We start from the raw sequence: 18444 nt of genomic DNA, 5'->3' as shown, positions 1-18444 counted from the left end.
AACTGTAATTAAAAAGTACTATATTCATATAAAAAATGGATTAATTTCTGATTCATTCGTGTTACAAATGCTTTCAATAAATTGACATTGCGTTACTGTTTTTTTATATGAAGAACTGATTTATGTGGAAAATCATTGAAACTTTAAAAACGAAAAATAATCAATTCTGTAAAGCTTCCTGTTGTATTCTGAATGAGAATTTTTGTCAGTGTTTGTTGGTCTGAGTTTAGTAGGTGAGACTAACTGTTTGGCACACATTGGTGCTGGTAATGCAGACTGTGTGAAGAGTTTTGAAAATGTGGTTTCGGTATTGAACAATGCTTGTTAGCAACTGAAAAAAACTAAATAGTTATCTTTAACACTTTCACAAAAACATAGTTGTTTTGTCTTTCTTAATAAACAATTAATACATTCTTTATTAAATGCTTTACAAAACCAGTTGTCTATCATTTTTAATGAGTAATTAATATACGCTTTAATAAATTTGTTACACCAATTTTCTTTTTTTCTAAACCGAACATCTATTTCTTCTTTAGATAAAAAGTTATCTCTTGTAAATCACTAATGTCTATTTTTTCACACAGACAAGCTATTTTTTCTTTATCTTCAAATCACATTTGTGTTTGTCCATATTATTATTTTATAACTCACTTATCTCAATAAGTGTTTTTGTTCTTAAATCTCAGTTGTGTTGTCATTATTATTCTTTATAAGCACAGAAGAGTTACATTTCCTAATGAAACAGGATGTGGCTGATAACAACACTATAAACACATGAGGAACAACCATTTTCAATTTTGTGTAGTTTCCAAACGTATAATGTATTATTTATTACTGATGACAGGTTAGAATGAAACAGAAAAAAAGGCAGGCTTGTATGAATCAATAGGAAAATTTATTGGATCATCATCATAATAAATATAGACCATATGAGACATGGTACATTTCATTTTTATAAAAAATTAGGTTCTGTCTCGTTGGACATTCGTGGAAATCAACGTTAAATTATAAAAAATATATTATCAGAAAATTCAATTAACCAACAATTAAATAACGATGAGCTACACAGTGATTGCCAGAGGCTCTAAGTTCAATTTCAGACTGGACAGCTGAAATAATAATAATAATAATAATAATAATAATAATAATAATAATAATAATACATATTTACATAGTAATATAAACACAGTGGAGAATCCCACACAGTCCGATAACTAACAGGATTTACTCAGCCAGCTCAAACGGAGGCTCGTTCTCGATGTTAGTGAGCGCGGATTTGAAGCTCACTTTGCGGGGGTCCTCCGGGGTCCAGACCTTCGCCCTGCGAATGATGTTCTGCTTCTCATCCATCCAGGACAAAGTGTGACCGGCCAGAAGGGGCAGGCCGTGATCTGGGTCATCAGGAGAAGGAGACCCTGGAAAGAAAAAAACAATTTATAATAATAATAATAATAATAATAATAATAAGAAGAAGAAGAAGAAATATTTATATAGTAATATAAACACAGTGGAGAATCCCACACAGTCCGTGCAATAAATATTTAGTACTATAATACTAATAATTAATATTAATACTAACAGCTGCATGTTAAGTGTGGTCATGTGTGAACAATGCTCACTTGTTCCTCTGTAGCAGATGATGACTTTTTTGGTTTGGTTTGGACTTTCATGTGAGTTCCGAATCGGTGCGTCGGCCTGCACGAGTTCAGCTAAGAAGTTGATGTAGCTGATGGCTAGGCGTAGCGTGTCCACTTTGGAAAGACGTTTCTCATAAGGCAGTTTCGGGATGTGCGAGCGCAAACCTTCAAACCTGTCGTTGATGGACTGCATGCGTCTGCGTTCGCGCACGTCACCTCGCCGCGGGGAAAAAACAGACACGTTGTATGACGAAGAAGATGAAGAGTCCAAGCCTGAAAACGTAGCCTCCATTCTATTTTTGGATTTCTGAAAAGCCGGCATGCGGAGACAGTCGCATTAACGGTGCGCGCCAGCCAATCAGCAGCACCTAAAGATAAGCCACGCCCATATTGTTTACGCAATACAAATTGTTATAAGAAAGTAATCACTGATGCTGGGTTAATGATGTGGTCACTATTACCTCACAAATGTTTGCGATCTTCCTATAACTGCGTCTAGCAAAGTATTTTATTCTTCTTATACCACAGCTATTCCACAGCTATTCATGGTATATTTAAAAAAAATGATACAAGAAGGTGTCCTACTGAGGAATACAAAATTAGAATCGTTTTTAGAGAGAGTTTTGTGTGTCTTGTGTTCATTATGTTATTTGTGCAAAAAGTATCTGGTAGCCCTGTTGTTTTCCTTTCCTCGTCCTGAGATGTGGGTGCAGTGAAGGGACTTATCTATGACCAGCATGACATGTATACCTGTATGCACTATTTTACATAATAGTAAAAATATGAACTCCTGCTTGTTTCTAGTTGTCTGTGTTGTTGCATAATGTGTTTTGCTTTGGCTACTGACACATTTAGGCCATAGAGTGTGTATTTTAGTAGCCATGTTAAACATTTCCGTTGTTTTAAACATTGTTTTTATTTATTTATTTAATCTGAGCCAAAAATGTCTCAAATGCAAAATGCAAGCAAACATCTCTAATGTTATAGGGCTAGAAATGACAATGTTCTGGTGCATATCGTATCAGAGATTTGGCCTCATCGGGACTGAGCTGAGCTTCTAGAAGTTTCTTGACCTTCAAGAGCTTTATGTTTAAACATTTTTTATTTTATTTTATTTTATTTTATTTTATTTTATTTTATTTTATGTAATACTTTGTCCCAAACAGTACCCATAAAAGAAGGCTATGTTGTGTTATGTTGCTGTTTAATTGTAATCCTCTGGTTTGGTTTTATTATTGCTTTTACTGGTAATGCTTCACCGATTTAACATTCCTCAGATATTGAATTGTTTTTGAAATGGTTTCATAGTTCATTGCAGTTAATCCACAATATAGACAAGGTGTTTAACATGTTGGCACAAAGTATTAGAGCATTCGAGTTCAGCCGGAAAAAAAACATGTTCTGGAAAGTCCAAACAGACAGTAATAGAAGCTTAGGATTAAACTTCAAGAATTTGATGGAAAGTAACATGTTCTGGAAGCCATTAAGCCGATTCCCATAATGGTCCATCAGCTTTTTGTCATTTATTTTGGTCATGTCTTTTCCAACATGGTCAGTAATATAGTATTTCCTTACAGTCAGTAAGAAACTTTTTTTATATAACTAAAACTGAAAATGACTTTTAATCTTGGAAACTAGCATCTTTTAAACATCTTTCCCAGCAAAAGTGCTGTAGGTTTGTATTTATCTGTGTTTGAGCGTCATCTGGTGGACGGCTGCCATCTTTGTTTTTAAGCTCGTGCCACCTTCTTCAACGTCAAAAAGTAGCGCCGACGACCAACTCACGACCCAAACGGAACTAGTTATAGTGTCCTTCCTATGAAAAGTCCCTTATCTTATTTTAATTATTTATTTATTCTTAAATAGCTGACCATGAAATACGGACCAGAGACAAAAGTACAAGAAAGCAGAAATTGTCATTTATATAAATTTGAAAAAAAGGATATATATATATATATTTACACACACACACACACACACACACACACAGTTGCTCGGATGGATACATTGTGGTTTAGAGGACGGTGCATGTCGTAGGTCGAAGGTTAATTGAGCTTCTTGTCAGATCTGGACGATAAAGGTGAGGTAAGTGTAATAAAAATAAGACTTTAATCCTTATATTTACAACCGTATACGAATTTAAACTAATGTTAATGAAATAGTTAAGTGCAGTAACTGGAACGAACGAACGAGCATTATAATCGTATAATAAAGTGTTTTACAGCATAAGGGATATTTTAAAAAGTGCGAATTACACGAATTACTTGAACATACAATGTTTTTATTTCTTCTTTTAATGTTGCACGACTTGTAGTTTCGTCCCCTCACGATTAAACACAACACATTTCTTTATGCTTACGATGTTATCATCGTTTCCTCATAAATACGTGATGGATGATGTTGTTTTCAGTCTCTTCTCTTTTATTTATCTATCATTGATTACAATTGTTTTTTGACATTTGTAAAAAAAAAAAGTACATTTAAAATGATTACGTTTAAAAAAAAAAAAAGTTTAAAAAATGTGCTAACCGTTATCTAAGCGCACGAGGTATGGAATAAAAACACTGTCAATAATAATCGTACGTAATTCAAAGCATTTGTGTGTAAATTTTAAAAAAATTTACGGCCACGACAGTTTACAGATACGAGATTTTGTGTGTTTGTTCAAATACAACTCCAAAATGTACGACTATGACAGTTTACACACACAACGCTTGTTTTCACAACACCTCTTTTTCACACACGAAAACGGTCTGCAAAACAACTGTCAAAAATACGTCATCACATTCACAGGCATTACTATCCGAGGGAAGATGAATCGATTCCACGAAGTGCGCATGCGCCCCGCCCTCTTTTAAACCACTGGCGAAATGGCGGATCAGCAGCCAAGCGCTCACTCATTGTCAGTGTTGTATAAAGTATTAGAAAGCAATACTTGAGTAAAATTACAAGCATCATACTAGAAAAAGACTTTAGTAGAAGTGAAAGTCACCTTTTAGAATATTACTCAAGTAAAAGTCTTAAAGTATCTGATATTTACTGTACTTAAGTATCAAAAGTCATTTTCTGATATTCGATGTACTTAAGTATTTGAAGTAAATGTAAAATTTCAGTGATTTTCAGTAGGTATAAGATCAGGGACGGTTCTAGGGTTTCATCTTTAGGGGTTTTAGCCCTCAGTGAGAATTTAAAACAAGAAGAGTTTTATATTATATATGACTACATAGTAAGCCAAAAGTTATGGTATTATTATGGCATTATTAAATGGTAAAAGTGGACACCAAAATTTTATGCATGATGTAATGATGTCAGTCTTGAATCAAATCAGTTCATGTATGTGTGTGTGTATTCTCTACAAACAGTGTGTCCGATGAATGCAGTCATTAATAAACAAATATTCACAAAGACCAAATCAATAAATGTTATTTTTATTTAGTATTGTATGGATTGTTTGCATTAATATTTTGTTTGTGCTACAACTCTGGTAATAAGAATAGCGAAATTTCAATGCTTTTGGTTGCTGTACTTGCAGCTTTCCGATTAACGTTACAGATAAACGCCTCCAGCTCTGACTGCACAAATTCGTTCCAAATTCCCTTCCAAATTCGGACATGTTTAAGGGTTAGTTATCACTAATAACAGATAGGAGTAATATTACAGAGATAGGTTAACTATAGTAAGTAAGATTAGCTCTCAGAGTAAGGTTACATTAGGTGCTTAAAGAATACAGCTGTTTAGGAGGTCATCACTGCAGTCTGTAGCGTGATTTCGTGGAATCGATTAATCTTCCCTCGGATAGTAATGCCTGTGAATGTGATGACGTATTTTTGACAGTTGTTTCGCAGACCATTTTCGTGTGTGAAAAAGAGGTGTTGTGAAAACAAGCGTTGTGTGTGTAAACTGTCATAGTCGTACATTTTGGAGTTGTATTTGAACAAACACACAAAATCTCGTATCTGTAAACTGTCGTGGCCGTAAATTTTGGGATCCAACTCCGCAAAATTAAAATTTACACACAAATGCTTTGAATTACGTACGATTATTATTGACAGTGTTTTTATTCCATAACGAGGTGGTGTTTTTATGTCCATAACGAGGAGTGGAGCACGTGCGTAGGGTTTGGACCTGGGCGTATTAGAGAAGGTTTTGTATTATTTGTTGATTATTTGATTCGTTGTAGTTTTACGGTCGTATGCAAAAGTTTAGGAACCCCTAACAATTTTCATTTATACATATTTGGGTGTTTTGGATCAGCAATTTAATTTAGATCTACTAAATAACTGAAGAACACAGTAATACTTCAGTAGTGAAATGAGGTTTATTAGATGAACAGTAAATGTGCAACATGCCTCAAAACCAAATTAGACAGATGCATAAATTTGGTTGATTTGAATACCTGTAATTTACCTGTAACTACTTAGCACTGATTTAACTGGAACACACAATTCCAAATTAAGCCTTGAACTTCATAATCAGGTGCATCCAATCATGAGAAAAGGTATTTAAGGTGGCCAATTGCAAGTTGTTGTTCATTTTGACTCTCCTCTGAAGAGCGGCAACATGGAGGCCTTAAAACAACTCTCAAATGACCTGAAAACAAAGTAAGATTGTTCAACATTATGGTTTAAGGGAAGGCTACAAAAATGCTAAATAGATTAGATTAGATTAGATTAGATTAGATTTCAACTTTATTGTCATTGTGCAAGGTACATGTACAGCGCCAATTAAATGCAGTTAGCATCTAACCAGAAGTGGCAGGGTAATAAATAAGGAAATGAGGTTATACAGAAGGTGTAGTAATATGTACATATAACTGAATAAGGGTATATTATTATTATTTTTTTTATACAAGTATGTTACAGTATGAACTGGTATGACAGATAGCTGTACAAAAGGAATGTCATTATGCATATATACATCTATATTATCTATATATACATCTAATTAACAACCATAACTAACAGCATACAGCATACTCCCACAATATTCAACAGTTCAACACTGGACTATACACACACATATGCACACCGCATTCGTACTGCATCAGTACACACGGGACTATACACACACACACTGCATTTAATTTAAAATAAGAATTTATCGGACAATAAGCTATCGGTACCACAGGACATTTCTGTATCAATACGGTCTGTTGCACTTTACATGATACATATATATTACATGTATATAATACTTATACTTATATATATTATTTATATTCATACTTATACATACATATATGTGTGGGTATGTGTGTATATATATATATATATATATATATATATATATATACATATATATATATATATATATATACATATATATATATATATATATATATATATATATATATATATATATATATATATATATATATATATATATATGTCTAGAAGTACACTGTGGGTACTGACTATACATGAGCACATCGCATTCTTTCCACATTTGCACATTTCAAATGGTACAGAGCATTTTGCACATTTTTTTAACCTGTTTGTAAATTGTTCTATTTATGTTTCTTACTACTGTATGTAAATGGTTCTGCAATTTCTGGAGCTCGCTGTGACAATAAAGGTGTGACAATAAAGAAATGTGACAATAAAGGTGACTTGACATATATATATATATATATATATATATATATATATATATATATATATATATATATATATATATATATATATATATATTATACACTAGGGCTGTGTATTGGCAAGAATCTGGTGATATGATACGTATCACGATAAGGGGTTGCGATACATTGCGATATTGTAAGCAAGGCGATATATTGGGATATATCTTATTTTAATTATAGGATAAAGTTTTAGGGAAGCTGTCAAGAACACCACCATATGCAAACCTTAGCAAAAAAAAAAATTTCTTATTTAACCAGAACACAGAACACATTCAATATGATTGAACTACTTTATGTGCAGTATGAATAAAGGGGGAAAAATAAAGTGCTTGCAGGATTTCTTAAATGTATTAAATGTGTTAAATTAAATGTTTTAAATGTTATAAACAGACCATATATATTTTTAGACCCTGCCTTTAAAGCTTCACAGTTTCAGTTTACAATTGTAGCATGCAGTGTCCTAACATTTTGATCTGAACAAAAGAATTATATCTGCTTAATATCAATGAAAAAATAAAGTGTTTGCAGGATTCCTAAAGAAAACAAAACAAATATAAACAATAAAATATTTACAGATGTTGAACATTCTCACAACCTTTAAACTTGGATTTTACAGGTTTCTTTGATTTGTATTTATATTTGTCTTTTTATTTAATGTCAAGGTTTTTCTGAAGAAAGATAAGCTGGTCAATATGCTCAGATGTCAGGGCACTTCTATGCGCATCTTTATATATATAGTGAACTATTTTAACATTAACATTAGTAGTGCGCCGTTATGCTAGTACTTTGTAACGAGTGGAGTGGTGCTACCCCTTTAAACAAAGATTTCGGATTCGATAATGGACTTCCCATATTCCATGGCACTGCTTTCCCCCAAATCTGTACCTACATGCAGATCAAGTGATAGACTGTGATTGTTTCAGATGTAAACAAGTGAAGACGTTTGCAGATAATAGTTCTACTGTGCATCTACAACTTGGGCCTGAAACCAGGAAAGGTCTCTTGCCATAAAACAATGTCATTACATGATGCAGAAACACTAGTTGGAACCCTCTAGGTTGGATTATTGTAATACTTTACTGTCTGGATGTTTCATTAGGAGCATAAACAAGCTCCAGTTAGTCCAGAACACAGCAGCTAGAGTCCTAACTAGAACGAGAAGATATGAACACATCACCTCTATCTTATCCTCACTGTATTGGCTTACAGTCAAGTTTCACATTGATTATAAAATAATATTATTAACCTATAAAGCACTTAATGGTCACGTGCCACAGTATCTGAGAGATCTTTTGTTTTTTTATGATCCGTCACACCTACATCGATCTAAAGGTGCAGGTGCCATGGCTTGTTCATTAGCAATACATTTATAAATGTCAAGTTTATATACAGAATTTATATTTATTTGTATAATTGCTTTGTAACAATATCTATTCTTGAAAACAGTGTAAAAGTGCAACAAATATTAACTACCACTACTGTGATGGCTAGCTGAGTCCTCTGTCATAAGAGGATAATAGGTCCTATCCCTACCGATGCTCAGTTTAATACAAACACCCATACACCTGTTTATTTATGCAGGTTCTAAATCAGCCAATCATGTGGCAGCAGCAAAATACATAAAATTATACAGGTACTGACTATTAGCTTTAGTTAATTATTACATCAAACATCATAAAGACCAAGATGGTGGCATGAGTACATCGCGAGGCTCAGGGTCTCTCCAGAATCTGCAATTTTGTGGTATTTTTATGCTTATCTTGGGTCTGTTTGTGCAGAACAGCTGTGCCTATATATCGTACACCCGACATGAGCATTTGGATATTGGTTTGTGACTTCCCAACAGTTTTATTGACAACCTTCATCTCCTTCTGAGATCAGATGAAATCAGACAAATGCACAGGGGATCTTTATACACACAGGGAAAAAGGGAACAGTAACATGAATGAATAAAGAACTTACCTTGAGCGTTACACACTACAGTATGAAATTAGTCTCTGAGCTTGAACTGTGCACCTGTTCTACATCCCACAGGTTTATCATTCCTCTTTTAAATGAGCCTCTTGGTCAGGTTCCCACCCTCCTGGTCACATGCATCTCTAGTCCTGTGATTTATAATATTTATTCATTCTAATTGTTAAGTTTAGCATGGGGTGGTGTACCTGAGGGGCAAAGTGTTAAATAAATGTTAGAAATAGGAAAATGTAAATATTTACTAATCTATATATTTTTTTCAGAAATGTGTGAACGCTGAAGATTAGCCTAAGAATATGTAGATAAAACAGAGCTAATCGTGACTGTACTTGTCTTTGAATGCACACCTATTGAAAGTTCCCAACCTCCTAGTCACGAGTTTCTTTAATGTTAATTATTCATTTCACATCAATTAAATTTTAATTGTGTAGCACTTTTAACACTGGACATTGTCAAGAATCAGCTTTATAGAAAGAAATTAAGCAGATTTAAAATTCTAAATGAGCAAGATAGAGGTGTTGATGGCAAGGAAAGGCTCCCTGAAGTGATATTAGGAATAAACACCATGAGGCATAAATACAAATCTTTAAACTCCTATAAATCTATGAAGCAAGTGGAGAGAAATTAGTGTAGCTGCTGTTCATAACATTAGCAAGCACTAGATGATAATGTGCATTTGATCAGATGTACTGGAGCCCGAGGTTATAGGATGTGCTATGTGTATGCCTGGATAAAGGGATATGTCAGTAACCTACATTTAAACTGGGACAGTGTGTCTGAACCCTGAACAAAGTTTAGGAGCTAAATACAAATATTTATTCATACAATACAAATTATTCACGCATGCAGCTACTGCGGAGACGGGCATCCAAAGTCTGTCTGCCCCCGGCGAACGCACGCTCTCTCCAGAAAGAGAAAGTAATACCAACGTCGGTCAATATCCCCGAACTGGACAAAGCACTCATAAAGCATCCTGACCGCAGTTTCGTCCATTATCTGATCACCGGACTCACTCAAGGCTTTTCAGCCAGTCTAACTACGCGTCCCCTTAATTCCTACATCTGCAACAACCTCCAGTCCGTTCTCAAAGAACCCGAAGTGGTCGATCTTCTCCTGGCTAGAGAGGTAGATAAAGGGTACATGATCGGCCTCTTCGACATTCTCCCCTTCCCAATCTATAGGATAAATCCTCTCGGCGTGGGGACACGTAAGTATTCCGGCAAAAAACGTCTAATCATAGACTCTTCAGCTCCCCATAACATCGCTCACGTCCCGAGCATTAACAGCCTGATTCCTCTCCCCAATTTTTCCCTGTTCTACACCTCGGTCGACAACGCCATTCAGCTCATCAAGACAGCCAGAAACGGGGCTTGGCTGGGCAAAGCCGACATCGTAGATGCCTTCAAAATGATGCCGCTCCATCTGTCCCAGTGGCACCTGTTCGGAGTGCAATGGCGCGACAAACAGTACTTCGCGGTCAGACTCACTTTCGGCTGCCGCAGCAGCCGACGCATCTTCGATACCTTATCGGAAGCGCTCTGCTGGATTCTACTAAATAACTGCAGGCTGCCATTCGTCCTCCACCTTTTACATGACTTCCTTGTCATCGACTACCCCAATTCTCTCCCTGAGCGAAGTATCAACATCCTGTAAGAAACCTTTAAGAAATTCGGCATCCCCCTCTCAGACGAAAAAACCGTGGGTCCCTCAAATTCATTAGAATTCCTCTGAATTAATCTTGATAGCAATCTCATGCAAGCTTCGCTGCCCCTCGATAAACTCGTCCGCATCAGGGAAATTATGACAGACACAGTGGAACGTGACTCCATTTCCAAAAGAGAGCTGCTCTCTCTGCTAGGACATTTAAATTTCGCAATGCGGATCAATCCACAAGGTCGCTCATTCATTTCTAGACTCCTAGACATTTCAAAAACGGCCGAGCATTTGCACGATTCTATAACCTTGGACGCTGGCTGAAGTCCGACTTGCATTTCTGGTCCCTGCTATGTGCAGGATGGAACAGAATCTCCTTCTTTTACAACGATACAATCAAGACTTCCGTCGCGCTAAAATTCTATACCGACGCTGCCCCCTCAAGAGGCTTCGGAGGTCTCTTTAATAGTCAGTGGTTCGCCAGCCCCTGGCCAAAAGAGTTGTCCGCCCTTCCCCCCAACGCTCTCTCTACCACTTTATTAGAACTATATCCCATAGTCGTGGCATGCATCCTCTGGGGCGATCAGTGGTCCAGGAAACGAATTCTAGTGTACTGCGACAATGAAGCAACCGTCCACATCACCAACAAAGGGCCTCAGCACCTGCCTCGGCAGGAAGTCTGCTTCCCGATAAAAAACGCTCTTAGCGAGAGAAACCTGGTCTCTGCCCAGAGCAGAATCTGCCACGCCAACCTGAACAGGGGGCATGAACGCAGACCACACTGATGATTGATATAGGACACCACCACCGTGCTGTCTGTTCGCACTAGGACATGACAGCCCTTGAGGTGCGGGAGAAAGTGTTTCAATGCTAGAAACACACCCCTCATCTCCAGGCAATTTATGTGCCATGAGAGACAGGGGCCCTCCCATAGACCCTGGGCTGGGCGGCCATCTAAGGCTGCGCCCCAGCCCGAAAGCGAGGCATCCGTCGAAAGAGTCCTGCAACGGTGACACGACCCTAGAATGGGACCCAAGGCCAAGAACCGGGGTCTTGTCCACATAAGGAGGGTACGAAGCCCACGGCGTGTAACCCGTATAACCCTGAGGGGATGCCTGCAAGGATGAAAGCCCGCCCCCTTGAGCCAGAGCTGGAATGGCCTCATGTGAAGCAGAACCAAAGGAATAATGATGGCTGCTGCTGACATGAGGCCGAGCACCCTCTGTGCCTCGGCAACAGAGTGGCTGCGGCCTAGCCGAATGGCTTTCACCGCTGACAAGATGGAGGCCACCCGAGTGGGAGACAGATGTGCCCACATCGTGGTGGAGTCTCAAACCACCCCCAGAAAGTTGGTTCTCTGAGAAGGAGAAAGCACACACTTTCCTGGGTTCAGCCTGAGTCCTAAGGACCTCATGTGGGCAAGCACAGCATCTCGATGCCTGGCTGCCATAGCCTCCGACTGGGCCAGAATGAGCCAGTCGTCCAGGTAGTTCAGTACACGGATGCCCTGGAGACGCAATGGTGCCAGGGCAGCATCCATGCACTTCGTGAACGTGCATGGTGAAAGGGCTAGGCCAAAAGGAAGGACACGATACTGCTACGTTTCACGATCGTTTCACGTTTGGGACACGATCATCTTGAGCGTGAGCATCTTGAACTTGTAAGTCTTCAGAGTACAGTTCAGAGCCCGCAGGTCCAGAATCGGACGCAGCCCCCCGTCCTTCTTGGGAACAACAAAATATTAGCTGTAAAAGCCAGAGTCCCGCTCTGGGAGGGGAACATGCTCTATGGCCCCTTTCTCCCCTTTCTCCATATTTGTGGGCAACACACCCTGGAAACATGGAGGACGGGACGAAAACTGGATCCTGTACCCCCTTTCTACAGTATTCATGACCCACTGAGACACCCCTGGCAGAAGTTTCCACGATGCCAGGCTGCCTGACAGTGGCATCAAACTCGTGCAGACCTCCCGGGCGCCCTGAAACAGTGCACCGGCAGGCATGAACCCAGAAAGATCCGCACAAGAAAGGGGAGCCGACACAGGCCCCACTGCCCCCTGAAACGACAAAGGCGGCGGGGCTAGCAGTAGGTGGAGCGTCTCTGAATAGGGCCTAAGACCTAAGACAGACCTAAGACAGACCTAAGGTCCTCTCTCACCGGACGGGTCCGGGCCTGGGCATGTGAACCGGCCTCCCTAGTTTTAGACTCCCCGGGCTGCCAAACTAGCTCTTCTCACTGCACTGAGTCAGCTAGAAGGGGGGCGGCTAGATGATGGCCCAGGCTGCTCCCCGTGGCGAGGGAGAAACTCCCTGAACACCGCTGACTGGCGTTTCACTTCCTGGTGCCTGTAGACGACAGTACTAACTGCTTCGTCGAACAAACCCTGAGGTGAAACTGGGGCATCCAGGAGAAAGGACTTATCCTTCTCCCTTATGCCCGTCAAGTTAAGCCACAAGTGCCTCTCCATGGCAACCAGCGCAGCCATAGTACGGCCTATAGAGCGGGCTGTCTGCTTCGTGGCACGGAGCGCGAGAACTTGGACACCGTCTGAGGTCCCAGCCCTTCACCGCCATCCAGCTCTGCTAGCAGATCAGCCTGGTAGGCCTGCAAGAACGCCATGGTGTGCAGCGCCACACCCGCATGACCCGCTGCATCATAGGCCTTACCCACAATGGCAGAAGTGGTCCTACATGGCTTGGATGGAAGAGCAGGTTTTCTCCTGAGAGAGATAACTGGCCAGCGTCTCTTCAACCCTCGGCATTGTTCCACACCCATGGTCTTCAAGCCCCATAATGGCTGAATAGTCTGACATGGCTGGAGAAAATACACGCGACTTAAAGGGATTTTTCCAAGACTTTGATATCTCAGTATGGAGGGCTGGAAGAAATGGCAGATGCCTGCGTGCAGGTGGCTGACGGCCTGAAGTGAGAAAGCGGTCATCCAGCTTAGAATGGACGACACCAACTACCTCTTCAGGCCAATCTAAATTCAGCTTCTCAACAGCCCAAGTTATTACCTCGAGGAGCTCCACGAACGCAACTGATTGCGTCGGCCGTTCTGAGGTGGAAAGCCCCTTCCCTTCGACATCAAGCTCCTCAGAGCCGGACGCGGAAAGCAGCATGCTCTCTTCCGGGTTGGGAGAAATCGCAGCGCGAGCTCACGAACGCGAAACCGAGCGATCGGAGTCAGGGGAGAGGGCAAGAGAAAGGGGAACACCCGTCTCTTGCTCCGCCTCCGCTAACTCAACCTGGGAACCCCATGATTGAAGCCGCCGCGCTGCCTTGGCAGACGCAGGACCTGAACCACGAGGCGCAACCGAAGCTGAAAATACAGCCAGGTGAGATCGGAGCGTGCGGAGAGGGAATCCCTCACAATGCACGCAGCCGGCTCCCTCGAGAGCCGACCGGGCATGCTCCTCTCCCAAACACACAACACAAAGAGAATGCGCGTCGCCCCCCGTGATAAAGCGGGGGCACGGATGCACGCATCTCTTAAAGTGCTTAGACTGCATCATTTTGCCAAGTCTTTCGCTATTTTTTTTTCTTTCCCTGCACTTGACAGACAGACAAACGACACACATACACAGAGCGCTTCCTGAAGACGAAGAAAGCTGGAGCAGCGTGACGTAGATGCCTTTATATGGACTTACTGGCAAGTAATTACTCCGTCACGTGTCTTTTCTGAGCCATTAAATGGTGTGTGTGCACACAGAGCTTCAGACACAACTTCCTCAAAGAAGCGTTCCCATAGCGTCAGCACTGACGCAGCGTTGAGTTCCCTCGAAAGGGAACTACCAGAATGTTGAACATTAACAGGTCTGGCAAAAAAGAAAACAATAAAATCTTTCAGTGTAACATTAGACGTACCACTGGGGGTAAACACCCTTGTGGCAACACAGGTGTCTTGACCACTGGTACAGGTTTCAATAGAACATTTTCCATCAGGAGTACACTTGTGACATTTAAGGGCAGAACCTGTGGAGACCAGACACGATAAAGGTTTTAGAGATACAATGTTTATTTTACTGAAAATGTAGTAGATTTTTTCTCGATTTTTAAACTAACATTCTTTCCTAATTTCAAGATCCGTTGAAGTTTTAGTTTGAACCATTTTCAGAGTCAAGACAATAGGCCTTGACTTTAAATGAACTTGAAGCTCAGGTCACTCACCACTGGTCAGCAGAAGGGCAAGAGCCAGAGTCACAAGCAGCATCTTCATGATTCTGAAATTGATTTCAGCAGCTCCATCAGATGGAAAACTGGGAAAGCTTTGCTAATGTTGCTCATACCTAGCTTTATATTGTTTTATATAAGAAAATCTAAAAACACATTCTGTCATAACCAATGCAAATGCACACCAGAAGAACTTACCTTGAGCGTTACACACTACAGTATGAAATTAGTCTCTGAGCTTGAACTGTGCACCTGTTCTACATCCCACAGGTTCATCATTCCTCTTTTAAATGAGCCTCTTGGTCAGGTTCCCACCCTCCTGGTCACATGCTTCTCTAGTCCTGTGATTTATAATATTTATTCATTCTAATTGTTAAGTTTAGCATGGGGTGGTGTACCTGAGGGGGCAAAGTGTTAAATAAATGTTAGAAATAGGAAAATGTAAATATTTACTAATCTATATATTTGTTCAGAAATGTGTGCACGCTGAAGATTAGCCTAAGAATATGTAGATAAAACAGAGCTAATCATGACTGTACTTGTCTTTGAATGCACAACTATTGAAAGTTCCCACCCTCCTAGTCGCGAGTTTCTCTAATGATAATTATTTATTTCACAACAATTAAATTTTAATTGTGTAGCACTTTTAACACTGGACATTGTCAGGAATCAGCTTTATAGAAAGAAATTAAGCAGATTTAAAATTCTAAATGAGCAAGATAGAGGTGTTGATGGCAAGGAAAGGCTCCCTGAAGTGATATTAGGAATAAACACCATGAGGCATAAATACAAATTTTTACACTCCTATAAATCTGTGAAGCAAGTGGAGAGAAATTAGCATAGCTGCTGTTCATAACATTAGCAAGCACTAGATGATAATGTGCATTTGATCAGATGTACTGGAGCCCAAGGTTATAGGATGTGCTATGTGTATGCCTGGATAAAGGGATATGTCAGTAACCTACATTTAAACTGGGACAGTGTGTCTGAACCTCGAACAATGTCCAGAAAGCTGTTGCGTTTAGGAGCTAAATACAAATATGCTCCACTGCCTCAAGTAGACATAGATATTCTGGGAACTACCAGAAGTCCAGAGTTTTGTGAACTCAAAGAGTGTGACTGGTTAGGTATATGGGAGATAAACCGATTAGAGCATTGAAATTCTATTCTATTAATCAAAGATAATAGTTCAAGTGAACTTTCCCTAAGTTGCAGAGAAGAACGCAGCAGAGTCCTGTGGAATATCAAACTTCTTTATTCAATACACTTGCAAGTGTGAAGTCAGTCTGTCCTAACCTAAGTCTGAACAGAGTGAGTTTCTTGGTTGTAAGGCAGTTCTCCTTTTATACATGGAGCTATGTGTGTGTATGTATTCCACTGTGCATGACTTCCTCTAATCTTGTCTTTGCACAAGCAGTGCAACGGTCACTCCGTTAGTCTCCGTTATTTCCACACACCTGCAGCCTGCAATGTTCTTGTCTCTTCAGCCTAGTGTGCACCTGGAAACAGTTCAGTTCCCCTTTGTTACTTTTTTGCTGTTCCTAGTTTTTGGTGTGTGACCGTATTGGTACAGAATCTTAATTTTTGTTATTCACAACATTTTCTATTACATTTCCACCCTTTTGAATCACAAAAATGGACATAAAATTGCTAAGGAAAAAACATTACTGCAATTACTGCTCTGTATAATACACATATATTAGACTTAATCATGCATGCTTGTGCTAAAATGTGGTTGGAATAGGGCTTCTTAAGCAAGCATTAGCTAAAACAGTGATGACAAAACAGAAAATGGGTCTTCTTCTAGTTGACTCCACACTTGTGTCCATCTTCAATGCTTGTGTCAATGCTTCAATGCTTAGTGCGTTTATACATGTGGGCTTGTCTGTGTTGTTCTCACACCATCTGGCGCCAGTTCTGTTCAGGTATCGTCTATGTTGATGTCTGCGCTCCTTCTCTGTCGCATTGCCTGATATGCACGTTTCTGAGATGCAGACCTGGACCATAGCCGTAAGGGTGTTGTCAAAAGTATCATTTTGAGGTGTGATGGTGGTTGTTATAGTAGACTTTGGGAACACCTTACACATGACATGACTCATTAGTATGTTGCCTGGCCATCCAGTTGGCGAATTTCCAGAATTTGTTGGCATTTGGATGAGACGAAGCTGGGTCGCTCCAGATGATCAGCAGCACTGACAGGATCAAGAAGACTCTCATTTTCCCTTTATCTCACCGGGCACACTCTTTTCCCGTACCCCCAGTCACTGAGATTAACACAACTTCTTTAGTCTACGTACTGGCGCTTCAGGGCAAATACGTTTCCGTATTCAATTACGCACCTGGCCCACCCAGCAGACTATTGGGTGTCTCAGTAATCTAGTGCACGTCACGAGTGTCTTTCGGTGGAGCCGGAACCTTCCGTGTGTGGCTTTGATGGATCCAGGACTCTCGTCCATCAACCTTACATACTGTCTGAGTGACCAGTTAGGACTTGGATCGGTCCTCTCCACCTCAGGGATGATCGGTTTTTCCTCCAGAAGACCTTGACCAGAATCCACTAACCAGGTTTCAGCTTACTCTTAAACTTGTCTTTTTCCTGTTCCTGCTTAGAAACAACAGCGAGAGCACGGCATAGCTTTTCACAGAATTTAATCATAGCATCATCACACATCATTGTCAATGCAGTACTGTTGGTGGGACATAGGGGTGTTATTCCCGTGCTTGGGACTGCCAAAAAGAATTTCAAATGAGCATAGGTTAGATCGTTCTCTGATATGTGTTCTCATGTAACGTAACACTAATGGTAGTGCTTTGAGCCATGGCAATCCGGTGTCTTAACAGCATCTGGCCAATTTGTTTTCTAGACTGCCATTGCCACACCTTATGCACTCAGGGATTCCCCAACTAAATATAATTTATGTAAGCAGTGCCTTTGCTACTGCCGTGGAGTCTTGTTTAGCTGTTGGGAAAACCTCTACCCATTTAGAGAACGTCGACTATTATTAGGCAATACCTTTTGCCTGCTAATGGAGTAAGTTCAATAAAGTCCATCTGTAGGTATTGGAAAGGTGCTTGTGGCTAGAATGGGATGCCTGGATGCACCTCCAATCCCCTTCCCGCATTGCGTTTCTTACAGATTAAACATTGATCTAAAAAAATTTTTTAGAGTAATTTTGGAATCCCTTAGTGTACCAGGACTTTATGACACATGGTCTTTACCATGTGTCAACTTAGCATAAAAAGACAACAATCTTTTGGTAAAACCAGTTTTCCTGAGGCCCATACCAAACACTTTGTTTTTGGACACTTCCCACCTCCCTCCAGCATTGTTTCTCCTCATGATCACTCATACCCTGTAATTCGGTGAGATTTA

The 18444-nt window shown here is 40.1% G+C and overlaps 1 protein-coding gene, 1 long non-coding RNA gene and 1 pseudogene across 2 annotated transcripts; 1 reads left to right on the top strand and 2 right to left on the bottom strand.

The window, feature by feature from the left end:
* Positions 1 to 972: 972 nt before the first annotated feature.
* LOC113651404 (pancreas transcription factor 1 subunit alpha-like) lies at positions 973 to 2095 on the bottom strand. The gene is made up of 2 exons (XM_047820116.1): positions 1620 to 2095; positions 973 to 1415 (listed from the first exon to the last, which is right to left on the bottom strand). The coding sequence occupies exons 1-2, from the start codon at positions 1957 to 1959 to the stop codon at positions 1225 to 1227; spliced, it is 531 nt and encodes a 176-aa protein (XP_047676072.1). The 5' UTR covers positions 1960 to 2095; the 3' UTR covers positions 973 to 1224.
* Positions 2096 to 10089: 7994 nt separating this feature from the next.
* Positions 10090 to 13014, top strand: LOC113642608 (annotated as a pseudogene).
* Positions 13015 to 14768: 1754 nt separating this feature from the next.
* On the bottom strand, positions 14769 to 15436 carry LOC113642607. Its single transcript, XR_003440609.2, has 3 exons — positions 15270 to 15436; positions 15069 to 15121; positions 14769 to 14873 (listed from the first exon to the last, which is right to left on the bottom strand). It is a non-coding gene; the product is annotated as an uncharacterized LOC113642607 (long non-coding RNA).
* Between the last annotated feature and the right edge of the window lie 3008 nt (positions 15437 to 18444).

Source organism: Tachysurus fulvidraco, chromosome 10 (assembly GCF_022655615.1).
Source record: "Tachysurus fulvidraco isolate hzauxx_2018 chromosome 10, HZAU_PFXX_2.0, whole genome shotgun sequence".
Taxonomy (NCBI): domain Eukaryota; kingdom Metazoa; phylum Chordata; class Actinopteri; order Siluriformes; family Bagridae; genus Tachysurus; species Tachysurus fulvidraco.
The sequence above is the reverse complement of the archived record's forward strand: the minus strand, read 5'-3'. Positions and strand labels throughout refer to the sequence as shown.